Below are 13,573 nucleotides of genomic sequence, written 5' to 3'. Positions count from 1 at the left end.
CATCTCCTTGCCTGTTGAGGTAGGAAATCACTGTAGCATTATCCAACAAAGCCTTAACCCTTCTGTCTCTTCAATGGAGACAAGCACCATGAACAACCTGGTAATTTATTTTATCCTAGGGTGACCAGATGTCCAGATTTTATAGGGACAGTCCTGCTATTCAGGGTTTTGTCTTATATAGGTGCCTATTAACCCCCCACACACACACATCCCCATCCTGATTTTTCACCCTTGCTCTCTGGTCACCCTATTTTAGCCAGTGGAAACTGTAGTTAATAGGAACTGGGTGTGTGCTATTACTGATTTAATCATGTGATTGGTGAGCAAACCAAGCCTCCTCACCTTAGTTAAAATAAATTGAGCACACCCCTACTCTGATATTACTGTGCATTTAAGTGGGACGCCTTAAGTAGCACCCTGCCTCCTTGGTATTAGACAACATGGACAAATTGGTCTGACACCAACAACAGAGCACAGCCCAGTTTGTCAGGCTACATGATCCATCAGCTACATTATTGGGGAGAATATGCTCGGCCACCAGGAATCTGTATTGCCCCCCCAACACATGGCCTGCCCACCAATCTGTGGGTTCATTGGTACTTTTTTCCTCCCCTTCCCCCACACCTAGGACACTTAGGCCTAGTCTGCACTTGAAAGACTTACCCTGTAACAAATAGTTTTACTGGTGTAATTTTTTTTTAAACCAAAAATAGTTATATTTGTACAAGTCCTAATGTCATCTTCATACTGTGTCCACATGCTAGTGTAGCTTATTCTCATATGGGAACAGCTACACTGGTATTAGAATCTTTATGTTGGCCAGGGGCGTCTGAATGGGATGGGGGGGGGGGAAGGGAAGGGGAGAGGGAGGATGGCCATAACATTTTACCAGCAGTAAGGGTGAGTGACAGGAGGTGGGGGCGGAGAGCGGGGTCTTGGAGTGGGGGAGAGAGGCAGCGCGATGTGAGATCAGGGCCACAGTTCAGGTGCCATTGACACCCCCACTTTAAGCGAGCTTCCAGCCACTCCTGATGCAGGCATAACTGCATCCACATTAGTAGTTAAAGCAGTTTCGCTTTCCAGAGTTGCTTAGACAAGCCCTTAGTGTTTGGTAGCCAAAGCAGTTTTACAATCCTGCATCAGTCCTAAGGGATCCAAAATAAAGCATTTCAGAGGGATGACAAAAGGCAAAGCTATTTTCATCAGTGCAGACAGGGCAAAATTCAGCTCCCTGAATAAGACAGGAGCTCAGAGCAGCATTCAGACATGACTAAGGCTGTGTCCACAGCAGGATAGGAATGCCAGTAGTCTATACCAGCAAAGTGCCCCAGGCGTGGGCATAGCTAGACCAGCAAAGCTATGCTTTGTACTGGTCTAGTAAAACCTCAGCTCACGAGCAGAACAAGCTACATTGGGAAAGGCGCAGTTTTGCTAGGATAGCTGCATCTACACTAGGGACTTCTGCCAACACAGCTAGGACGGTTGGGGATCACACCTCTTCATACCCCTGACCCACATACCTATGCTGGCAGAAGTCTGTAGTGTAGACCTGACCTGAGTATATGCTTCCTCCACTCACCATGGGTGCCTGGAACAACACTGCAGTTACATCAACCCATACAATTATGCTTTGAGAACAGTTTTGATTAAGGAGGTCTCAACACTACTCTTTTGATCTTCCGTGTTTGGTATTGTATTTGACTAAATAATTCTAGGTTCCTCGAGGCACGGACGCGTCTGTTCAGCCTGCAAATGCATCATACATGCCCACAATGCTATCTTGTGTAGGTGGTGGTGTGGTTTATGCAGTTCAGAATCTTCAGCCTTAGAGACTCAAGGAGCTCAATATATTTAGCTTCTCAAAGAGACATTCCAGGGGTGGCTTAATTACAGTCTATACATAACTAGATGGGGAACAAATATTGGATACTAGATAACATGATCTAATGGCTGGCAGTTGAAGCTAGACCCAATAAGGTGTAAATTTTTGGCAGTGAGGGTAATTAATCATTGGAACAACTTACCGCAGGTTGTGGTGGATTCTCCATCACAGGCAATGTTTAAATCAAGCTTGAATTAAAAAGATCTGCTCTAGGAATTATTTGGGGGAGGGAGGAAAAGTCCTACGGCCTGTGTTAGACAAGTCAGACTAGATGATCACAGTGGCTCCTTCTGGCCTTAGAATCTATGAATACGGATAATCAGATCACACCCCACAGATGGCTCTATATAAACTCCCTCCACAGACACCCATCCCAAATCAATCCATGCACACAGAGCCATGCTTCCTGTTATCCCAACTATAGGTTGTAAAAATGATCCCCAGATAGCCCCATATGGGGGTGATGTTGGGAGGCAGAGATGGGACATTTAGGTTCTCTCACTTAATAGCTCAGTGGTTTGAGCATTGACCTGCTAAACCCAGGGTTGTGAGTTCAGTCCTTGAGGGGACCACTTAGGGATCTGGGGCAAAATCAGTACTTGGTCCTGCTAGTGAAGGCAGGGGGCTGGACGCGATGACCTTTCAAGGTCCCTTCCAGTTCTAGGAGATAGGATATCTCCATTAATTTAATTTAAATTTTTTTAACAAGCGTAGGCCTGAATCCCCACTACAAGAGCTGGGGGAGAGGGAGCAGCTGATCAGGCTCTCAGACCTCAAGCTACAGAGAACTTAAGGTTTATCTATATTACCTTAAGTGGCTGATCAGTGCAAATCCCTACAGTACTGAATAAACCTGTGAGCTCAGAGATTTCTTTGGGTTACAGACCTGATGCTTAGGATCTGACACCAGGTACCCAAACATAAGATATAGCCAATACCTTGTTTGACCTGCCACTACCCCATAGTATGGCATTTACCCAGTATACAGAGGTGGGATCTCAAGACCACAGATAAATCCCCAAGGAGTTCTAGGGGGATCAAACACCTCCCCCTTTCCTTAGTTCCATATCTGGCATCTACACTCCACCAAGTGCCTAGCTTCCCAATCTTCTTTATGTAGGCACTCAGAAAGAGCTGTAAATGCTGGTAACCTAATCTACCTATGCATTTGTAAAGGTGCCAGCTAAGGCTTGTCCACACACACACACACACACACACACGAGCAAGACTGAATTCACCCCTTAAGCACAATAACTTTTGTGCAACAGCTTCCTGTGCAAACTTATGGGACTGTACACATGGGCAACCAAAAAAATTAATCCAAATTAACTAAAAGGAGTGATTTTAAAGTGGTTTAGTTAAACTGCATTAAACACCTTTGTAGGTCCTCTCATTCAGAATTAGAATGGCCTTAATTTGGTTTAGCTTAACTCACATCCTGACTTGGAGTATCCTGCTTAGTTGTGTGTTGCAAGGCGGCAGGGTGTGTATCACCTCACTGGCCAGACTAGCACAGGAGGCTGAAAAGCACTCTAGCTCTGGCGCTTGGCTTTGCAGGCACTGACATGCTAGCTGCTAACAAACTTTCCTGAATTTCCCTACTAGCTGCTTCTGACTCAGCTTTTGATATTTTTATTCCCTGTTCCTCAGACCAGGGGAGGTGCTATTGGCACTTGTCCTGCTCTAAAGGTCAGTGTTTTGGCAGATTGCCTGATATCTGGGGTGCGCTGTTTGGGGGTGGCCATCTGACAGGCAGGACCAAGGAAGTTGGAGGTGGGCTGGGAAAGGATTTTCATCTCCATTTTAAACCAGTATTTCTGCCTACACAGAGTAAGGCAGATTGCCAGCTTTGGGACTGGATGCGATATTCCCTTGGGGAATTTGGTGTTTCTTTGCCTCTCCCTAATGTTGCAACAGGGATCACATGTTCAGATCAGACCAGCATATCTCACAATCAGTTTCCTAGTATTACAAGGAGTATGGTGGATTTGGGGTTCTCTCATAGTCCAAATCTATTTACTGGTAAGTTACAGCTTTAATTTTCAGTGCATAACTTTACTAGCAAATATTCAAAGCCACAGTTATGAGATTTTTCTATAGCCAGTGAAGTTCTGGAGATGCCACATGAGATAGTAACCTTAACAAGAACTCACCCAAACACCCGCTGAAGTTTGTCAGCATAACCAGCATTAGCCTATATGCAAGTATTCATAACCTTATCAGGAGAAAAGCTTCAGAGCTGATGGTTCATCTTTTTTTTTTTCCCTTTTCTTTTTTAAAATAAAAACTAGGAAGCAGACCGTTCATGGATCAATGCAAAGACAGCTCTGAATGTTCTACCCACTCACAGAATCAATCAGAAGTGACATCTCCTAACATTCCTACATACACACCATCTCTGCAGGAATGAGACACAAATCGAGCACCAATCTAGACCACAGGGAAAGTCTGCTCTGAACTCAGGTGCCACTGTCCCTGCTCTGCTGCACTGGGAACAAACCAAGTACATCCTTCCCGTAGAATGCAGAGCAAATGTGCTGTGCTCACTTCCTAGCTGGGCCAGGGTTAACCCACAAATAGAAGCTATAGAATACTGCACATCCTCAGTATCTCAGCGCATGATATGGGGGGCTGGGGAAGGGGCCAGAAAGCAAATATTCATCTTTCTTCCAAGAGCTGACAATAGCAGATACAAAAAGAGGGGAGGTTTTTTTGGTGCTCTCTTTTGAGGAGAGAAAAAACAGCCTGACCTTACCTTGGTAGGAAGCCAAGTAGAGAGCGATTAGCAGCACCCAGCCCTTCCACATGCCGTCCATGCTGTTTCTGGGTTAAAAATCCTTCAGTGGCTGGAAACAGAGCTAAAGCTTCTCCAGGGCTTTACCCTCTGCTGTGCCTCTCCAACACTGAGCAACCCCGAGACAGGCAGCGAGGAGTGAGCTGACACCCACAAGATCATCACCACACCCATTCCCCTGCACATCATTGTAATAATTACCAAAATTATGCTGAGGAGGAAGGAGCGAGAACTGAGCACGTCCCCAGGAGAGCTGAAGAAAAACCTGATGCTGCTCAGCACAATGGCCTGTTCCCTGCAGGTGGAAGGAGACTGTCTTACTCCTGTCATGGTTCCTGCAATCAGTGGGGGTTTGGAGGAGCGGTGGCTAAAACCAACTGGGTATTTCATACTGAACACAGCAGCACACAAGCCTCCCCCCATATTTATAGGTCACTCTCCATATTATTTTTGTTGTTGGGTGTAGAGCAAGCAGATTCTTAATAGTGAAATGTTATGCTTAGAGGCAGCCAACATGCTACTTCCCAGATGACTAGACATTTCCACCACCCCCCGCAGCGCCTATGAAAACCCAGTTCAAATGTTTGAGACTAAGAGCATCCCTCTGACCAGGACACATCCAGGTAAGAGACAGCAAGGGTGGAGGACAGAAAGGGGAGTCATTTGAAATGATTTATAGACTGATATTGCCTTGTCTCCAGCAGACTCCCCGCTCCACCCCCAGAGGACAGCAATGGCATTGTACCACCTTAATGTTGCTTTGGGGTCCTATGGCACAACGTGCACTAGCCAAGAGAGGGGACCCATGTTGGCAATAATGGTTGAGCCTGCTAATCTACAGGCATCTCCTGCTCAGTATGGAAGACCTGACTGGCCCATGTGACACAGTGGACTCCTGCCAGCCAATCACAGCGTCTGGAATCCTGGTACTGGAGCACAGTGGAAAGGACAGCATATATGGACTCCTCAACTACTTTTATCCCTGGAGAAGTCTTCCATCCTATTGTGAATGGATACAATAGGTTCATAGTTTGAGATCTCAAGAACATGATTTATACCATAAACCCTTTCAATTCAGCTATGAGCTTTGAATACCTCCCACCCAAGATTTGGGCTCAGTTTCTGTCCTTCCTCACCCTACCTCAGTGCCCTATGTCTCTCTCAAGCTGAATTAAGACAGTGACTAGATAGTGGGCACTTGTACTGGTGCACATCACTTGCTGTGCCAGGTCTCCTCTTAGAAAATACTTCCATCACCGGGAGATGTGAGAGAACAGCTATCGAGGTCACAACAGGAAGCACCATACCCCCAGGTCTCGGTTTGCTCACTAGAATGGTAGATATGCTTGGAATAGTTAACCTACCTATGGTCATGTGACCTTTCTTTATATTGCCACATGGCACTCTAGCAGGGAAGGTGTGGGATTTGCATAGCTCTCAATCCTTTGTTGTCCAAGTATATGCTGCTTAGTTAAAGAACCAGCCTCAGTGGGTTTAAGGTCAAAGGTGTTAGTTAAGTAATTACTTGAAACAATGTCCAGCCACACTGAATTCCTCCACTCACAATGCATAAATCCCCATTCCACAGGCCTTGTGTTCCAGATAAAGTCACAAGAAAACTTCGACCTATTTGAGTGGTGTCATAGTTTAGAGATCAATGTGTTTCCTTCTTCCAACAAGGATGGAAACCCCATCAAAAAGTGACAATGCTGTTCTATGTTCCAACAGTTTTGGTGAGAAGCTATAGCATGTACTCCCCTTCATGCAAAGGGAGCTCTAGCAAGACATCTAATTCTTAGAGGCATATGGCAAGATCTGATCTCGAAATTCAGGCCCTCCTGGGAACTTCCAGCAGAGGAACGTCGCACACGTTTGGATCATCAATAGATGAAAGCCAGTAAAAGATTTCAGGAACTACTATACTATAGAAAAGCAAAAAAGCACAAAGATGTCAGGTTTTCAGGAAGTCTTTATTGTTAATTACAGAAGCTTTAGTGCAAAAATCAAGACAACGTTCTACAGAAAGCAACTGCATGTTTTTCTCCTCCAGTCTAGGATAAGACAATGCTATCATTTTCCAGGAGAAACAAAAACTAAAGGTTCCTAACACCAGAACTGAAACACTACACAGAAGAGCTCCCAATTCACCTTGTGCCAAGTGTGACTATGTTAATCATTTGCTTCCCAAAAAAAAGCAAGACAATTAAAACCTTGTCACCTGTAGAAAACTAGCGTGTTACCCCCAGCCACAATAAAAAGGATGCCATGTAATTTAAAAGATGCAAGGTTGCAGTATCACACCTCCTATAATTCTAGGGCAGAGATGCTACTGTTAAGGAGAGCCCACTGTTTCCTGAAAACATCTCCCCCTCCGCCCCCACCAATTCTGGGCAGGGAAACCCCAGATGAGACAGTAGCCACTGCACAAAACTACAATCATGGAGAAAAACTGCAAATGCTTAGTATTTTTACAGCATTTTTTTGATAAACAAGAACTTTTGGCGTTCTATACAGATCCAAACAAAAATACGTAAGTCACTGATCTCAGTCAACTAGGATGTACAACTAGAGAAAGTAAAGCTGCAACTGAGTGGTTTTAAGTTAATTCAAATCATTAGTTTTTTATGTTCCTGAAGTGTGCTGCTAGAACTGTCCTCCACTCCACACTCCCAACCCCAAAAGAACGCCCTGACAGAGAAGCAGACTCTGACTAGCAGCTCTCTGAATAAGCTGAAATTGGAATTTTCAAAGTTCTAGTTATGCCTGCTTTGAGAGTTGTGTGCTCAGCTGTACATCTCTTCTCCAGAAACATTTAACATTTATTTTAGGTGCCTCTTTTTGACAAATTCTGTTCAGAATTATGCACTCGAATCTGGTAATTAGTTGTGTGGTCCAAAGCCAAGTGTTTGGGGAGCCAGTCAATGTCCATATACGTGGGATTTTTCCAATGGTTTAATGACAGTTGTCTATTCTCTAGAAAAACAAAAGGCTGAGGTGTCCTGAGCCTGTTTGTTCCTCACTGCATGCTAAGGGAATGTATGCCGTTGGATTTGTTGTGTGCTCTAAAGAAATGAATATGAAAAAATGCTCAAGAAATGTTACAAATAAAGGAATGTATTACCACATTTTGCTAGGGTTTAATGTACCCTGACATTCTTGAAATGTCTTTCCCATTATTCTAATGCTCAGGCTATAGAAAGGGCCCCATTTCTTCGGTGTGCAAAGAACCACGGCTCTAATATGATACTATTACATTATCCAGGCTCTGTGTTGCATGAATCCAGGCAGGGATGTGGTCTGCTGCGTAGGCTCAGCATTAACACAAAAAAGTTTTTTTCCCCCCTCACAAGCTAACAGAGCTGCCAGAAATAGATCTATAGTACAAATGTCTCCTACTATTTTCAGTGCATCTTCTGCAGGCAGAGCACTTTTGTATATTAATGGGTGTCCTGCAGGGCTTCTCCTGGTGCACTGGTGATGCTGACAGATTGAGGGGTGGATGAAAGTGAGTGGCAGCTCTGGGCAAAGCCAGGGAGCCTGGTGGCTGTTCTGGAGTCCTGGACCACTGAAAAACATACCATCTTAACACCAGCTGTCTGGGTGAACCTCAAAACAAGGATCAGTGCCCTTTTGAAATAAAACCTTACCACTCTGTTTCCAACCTTCAGATTAATCACTGCTCTCTTTTCTCATCCCTCTTTTGTACACTCCCTTTAGCAAAATGTGCTAGATCCACTGATTTAGCTTACTGGGACCATTTTGTACATAGAGATGGGTGCTACAAGGCTGGTGAAAAGAAGCAACAACAACAAAGTAGTAGTTTAGAGTCTTTCAATTGGGAGTGGGATGACCTATGCCTTAAATGTTTGCCTATTGCCTGTGGCATGGGACACTCTGGACTAGAGCCTCTAGAATGAGGTCCAGAGGAAATGGCTAGGATGTTCCAAGCTCATGCAGGTTGATTCTTTCATCCACGTAGGGTCCAGCACTTCACCATAAGGCAGCTTGGAAGATATACAAAGGAGGCAGACATGTACGCACTCCCGAGTAGTCCAGCAAGTTCCCCTCTTGATAGTGATGGCACCACAATGCCCCAGATCATTACCATTTCCAGACTTCATGAGGTGAGCAGACACCTCTGGCTGCGCAGCAGATGAGGAGAGCTTAAGACTCCAAGGCCCTCATTATGGACCCAGGGAAAAACTTGAGCATTGCTCATCCGCAGGGCATGTGTGTGTGGAAATCTAAGCTCAATCCCTCCTCTCTTTCTTCCCTCACACATTTTTAGCTAGAGCTCACTTTCATAGCACACAGCTTTGCTTTTGTTTTCTCACATTAACCCTCACTTCCTCCCCCAACAGATCATAAGATATATTTGAAATTCCCCACAGGCAGTCTCTGAAGCACTGGCCAGGTCCAAGGAGAACCCACTGCCCAGGCATGCTCTGGGATTTCTGAACTTTCACTGCATAAAGCCTTTTATGTGGCCCATCCCACTCCCACAACTTGTTTGGATCAGGCCCTAAGTCTACAGAAATCAATTATCTGTTTACACTGGATCACATCTTTAAACCATGGCCATGAGCTCAATACAAACGCTGCTCCACCCCACACAAAGACCTTACACACACTTATTACTGAACATTTTCTAGGTGCATATTCTTTACATAACTATAAAGCTTTGAAGATTCCAGCCCAAGGGATTTGTGGACTTATTTACCCTAACAGTTCCCTCTGAAGATTACACAAGGAAATTTACAATTAGTGTATAATTTAATATTCTTGCCAGATGTTTATGCAGAGCACTCGAGAGCATATGGAGGTCTTCCCAACCAGTGACTAAAAAAAACAATTAAAATGTAGACACTATCCTGATCCTTTTTAGAACTGACACAAGGTTTTGTCTTCATTTTACTTTAACTGTACGCCACTCCTCCTAGACCTGTAAATACTCCACCCTACTGGCCAAAATCCACAGTGTAATAATGCATATTCTTTTAGCATATAATCAACTAAACTGTATGATCAGAAATAGCCTCTGTTAAGTCAACATTGCAGATCAGAACCTTCCACAGCACTACTATAAAAGAATGACAATAAAAGAACTTCAGGGTTGGGAAGTTAAGAAGGCAAGGAGAGGAGGGAAATTCAGCTCTCCCACCAAGCTTACCCCACAATTTTAAAAACAAAAACAAAAACCCTGCGCAGACATTTTCAGAATTAAAAGATTTCTTCTAGTTCCACACGTGACGTTTGCAGTGCTCGACAGCCTAGGAGAGAGAAAGGAGTAGTAGTAGAAGTGCAGAAGACAGCTTGCTAGCTTTAAATGAAACCACCCCCACCGTGAATTTGCATGAACAGCTTGGGGCCTCTCCACAACACCCAGGACTTCAGGGGCAAAGACTGTTTTGTATTGAATCAAATTCATTGTGGGGGGCTTCACAAGGAAAGACTGGGGGTACAGGAACTCAAACATTAGAGGCCTCTAAGTTAGATTTCAGCTGCTGATTCTTCAGTCATTTTCTCATCAGGGCCCAGAGATTCCACCCGCCAAAGGAAACATCCCCTACCAATGAACAGCAATACATCCCGCCTGTTTTTGTTGCCAGTTGAATCTGTCCATTAAGGAGTCATGTTAAATCCTCCTTGGCTAAGAGAATACATGGCTAAATACAAGGCTCATTTTGTACCATATGAAGGGCTGGGGGTGGGAAACGAAGGTGATAAAACACATTTCTGCTGTAATTCAACAAACAGGTAAGAAAGAGCTTATAATTAAACCCAGGACACCCTGCTCTAATGGGACTCACTTGTTTACTTTCTGAAACTGGAATTTAGGATTTGAAGGATGTGTTACAGAAACCAGAACATTGTATTTGTAGGGATTCTAACAAAAGCGGTTGCATTTCTCTTCAACTTTCTGCGTATTAATTTTCCAGCACCCCCTCAGAGCGGATATTGAATAGGAAATCCCTAATGACTTACATTGCACTGAGCTGCAGTCTCCATGTTCTTACACCAGTAGCCTGGGCCCCACACACATTCTTCTGACCCTAAGAGATGCTGTTTAGTCGACACACAGACTCCTAGTTTCTGTGTAGTGAAAGAGGGGAGAGAAAGGTGAGTTGTGTCTCTCCATTTACATTCAGCGATCTCACTTCCTCTCCCATGATTCAGTCCCTCCTGTACAGCTATGACTGTTGCCAACAGGGGCTGGAACACTTAGCCAAAGCAGGGGCAGTGCTAGGAGCTTCCACACCCGCAGTGCCAGACTGCTACTGACAATTCACTTTGTAGCTGAATGAACAGACTTCTGAGATGCCCCTTGAGAGGACACCAGGTCTGACAGACAGACAATTTCAGCTTCTATGCTGTTTTCTGGTCTCGACTTAATACACAAGATCCTACCAGAAGCAGGAGACCTCATATGAGTGAGTCTGAGTTATTCACTAAAGGTAAAATTCTCGTACTTAAGATTTCGGAAACATAGATCTGATCATTTCACTTATGCAAGCAGGAGATACTGAAACCCCCTGCTCTCCTTCATCCTTGCAAAAGACCAGAAGACTACAGTCTTGCAAGGCCCAATGCACTCTGCTGATGGTATACTTATTAGGTGCATTACAGCGGAGCCTGTGCATGCTAGGTCCAGCCCGGTCCCTGCCTTGGAGAGCTTATTCTACACAGAAATTTTGTTAGCTGTATGCACTACTTACACTGCACACAAAAGTTGGGTCCATCATCTCTGTCAAGAGCATCACAAGCAGTGGCTCATATTGGTCCACAAACTGAACACACTGTAACAAGACATAGGTGGTTGAGACATTTTGTATTAATTTACATGGAATATGTGAGCTAAAGGTGTTAAGACCCTGTCACTGTAACATTCAATTGTGTTAAACAAGATTTGGGTTTGATATATAGAGACTTTAGCTCAGTGGTTCTCAAACTTTTGTACTGGTGACCCCTTTCACATAGCAAGCCTCTGAGTGCGACCACCCCTTATCAATTAAAAGCATTTTTAATATATTTAAACACCATTATAAATGCTGGAGGCAAAGCGGGGTTTGGGGTGGAGGCTGATAGCTCGGGACCACTCCCCATGTAAGAACCTCAACGCTGAGGGGTCCCAACCCCCAGGTTGAGAACCCCTGCTTTAGCCTGTTTAGTACCATGGTAAATAACTTTTCTTTTTAAGTTGCAGAAAAGAAGGAAAAATAGTTCAAGCATCTGAAATGCAAAAGTATTAAGTAAGGCTTTTATTGTAACAACATTGCTGGTTGTTCCTTTTCCCTTCAGCTGGAGAGAGTTTATAAAAGGAAATCTCCCCTTGTTCGACTGTTATTTAGACAGTACTAAATGGTGATAACTGTCCTTTTGAGGAAAGGGGAAGAATTTAATCAAGATTGGCTGGAGCTGTTGTTGCTGAAGTCCAATCCACTTCCTTTAAGACGAAGCCAAAAGAGAAAAGAACAACAAAGATAGAAAATGCAGCTTGTCTCTCTGATGTTAACTTTCAACCTCACTGCTGAAAGACACACACATATAGCACAATCTCAGTCACCCTGAGACCTGACAAACTCATACCAGCATCAGGCTGTTTGGGGCATTGCATTTTAGCTTTTTTGTTTAGAGGCCTAAAGCCAGACTTATCTGACAGAAGGAAAAAGGAGAGAGAGAGGAAACAGAAGAAACAAGGCAGGGAAAGAAAAGGATACATGGGGACAGTGGGAAGAGACAAAGGTTATGTCTACATTACAAAGGTAAGTTGACCTATTTAGGTCGATTTACAGCCACCGCATTAATTACTGCAGTGGCCGATGTGCACTCTACCCTCCATAGGTCAGTGGCATGCATCCTCACCAGGAGTGCTTCCACCGACCTAAGAGGAGCAGCGTGGGAGCCTGGTTTCAGCTCCGCTGCCAGCTCCCTACTGGGAGCTTGGCTGCCCCTCCAGAGCCACAAAATTAACAAGCCAACCAACGTTCCCCACTAGAAGCAGGATCCAGCAACCCCAGGACTCCTCACTGGGAGCAGAGGGTCACTGGACTCTAGCTGCCCAGCTTTCTTGCCAATTTCACCACTCACCATGAAATTGACAAGAATGACAACCAACAGCCAGTGTAGGGAACATGGTGTCTACACAGACACTGCATTGCCCTAACTATACAGACATAAGCCCTACGCCTGACATTGAGGTTGTTTTATGATGTTGGCATAGCAGGGCAGTTACATTGGCATTTCAGCATGTACACTGCCACTATTTTGTCAATGAAAGCTGTCTTTTGTCGACAAAAAAAAAGTGTAGTCGAGACAAAGCCAAAAAGTTTCACATCCCAGGTGGTGTTCATGATTCAGCCAAAGTTGGGGGAGGCAGCAATGTGATCTGGTCCCTCACTTAGACCTGGTCAGGTCACCTCTCGGGATTGGAACAACAAATGCTGGGAGTCCAGGAGATGGTGGGGGAGGCAACCAGGATGGTGAGGCTTGCACCTGTAGCCAAATTTTCTCCCCAAAACTTTTTGTTTAAGGACCCAAATGCGGAGTGATATCCAGACTAGCCCATCCTTTTGTTATTCTGTCCACCAATCAGGCCTCATTTTCGACACACCAATGTTGGTGTATTGATTTCTGCTTGATTTTTGTTTATTAATTGAGATTTTAACAGAGTCCTTATGTTATATTAACAGGCCTTTTTTGGGGGTCTAATTTAAAGTCTTCCCTCTCCTCCCCACAACCTTTTTTTACTAACATTTGTTGTCTTAGGTTGTGATATGTGAAGGGATTTATTGAAAAAAGTTTACAAGACAACCTTCCCCTCCTCCAAACAGCGTTCACTGCGGCAATACGTTTTACCATCATAGTCTGTATGTTATTTGGAAGGAGCACCAAATCGA

The 13,573-nt window shown here is 44.4% G+C and overlaps 2 protein-coding genes across 7 annotated transcripts in view; both read right to left on the bottom strand.

The window, feature by feature from the left end:
• The window catches only part of LOC123373709 (prosaposin-like), a 45,793-nt gene extending 41,037 nt beyond the window's left edge, over positions 1-4,756 (bottom strand). For both annotated transcript variants that reach the window (XM_045022792.1, XM_045022793.1), the window contains exon 1: positions 4,638-4,756. In XM_045022792.1, the coding sequence (XP_044878727.1) occupies positions 4,638-4,698 (61 nt within the window). In that variant the 5' untranslated portion in view covers positions 4,699-4,756. The remainder of the gene's footprint in view (positions 1-4,637) is intronic.
• A 1,871-nt stretch (positions 4,757-6,627) lies between these two features.
• Positions 6,628-13,573, bottom strand: part of LOC123374114 (prosaposin-like) — a 36,610-nt gene continuing 29,664 nt past the window's right edge. For all 5 annotated transcript variants that reach the window (XM_045023641.1, XM_045023640.1, XM_045023645.1 and 2 more), the window contains 3 exons: positions 11,393-11,473; positions 10,662-10,769; positions 6,628-9,946 (listed from right to left, as the gene is read on the bottom strand). In XM_045023641.1, the coding sequence (XP_044879576.1) occupies positions 9,911-9,946; positions 10,662-10,769; positions 11,393-11,473 (225 nt within the window). In that variant the 3' untranslated portion in view covers positions 6,628-9,910. The remainder of the gene's footprint in view (positions 9,947-10,661; positions 10,770-11,392; positions 11,474-13,573) is intronic.

This window comes from Mauremys mutica, chromosome 7, assembly GCF_020497125.1.
Source record: "Mauremys mutica isolate MM-2020 ecotype Southern chromosome 7, ASM2049712v1, whole genome shotgun sequence".
NCBI lineage: Eukaryota > Metazoa > Chordata > Testudines > Geoemydidae > Mauremys > Mauremys mutica.
This window is presented reverse-complemented; position numbering and strand designations above follow the sequence as displayed.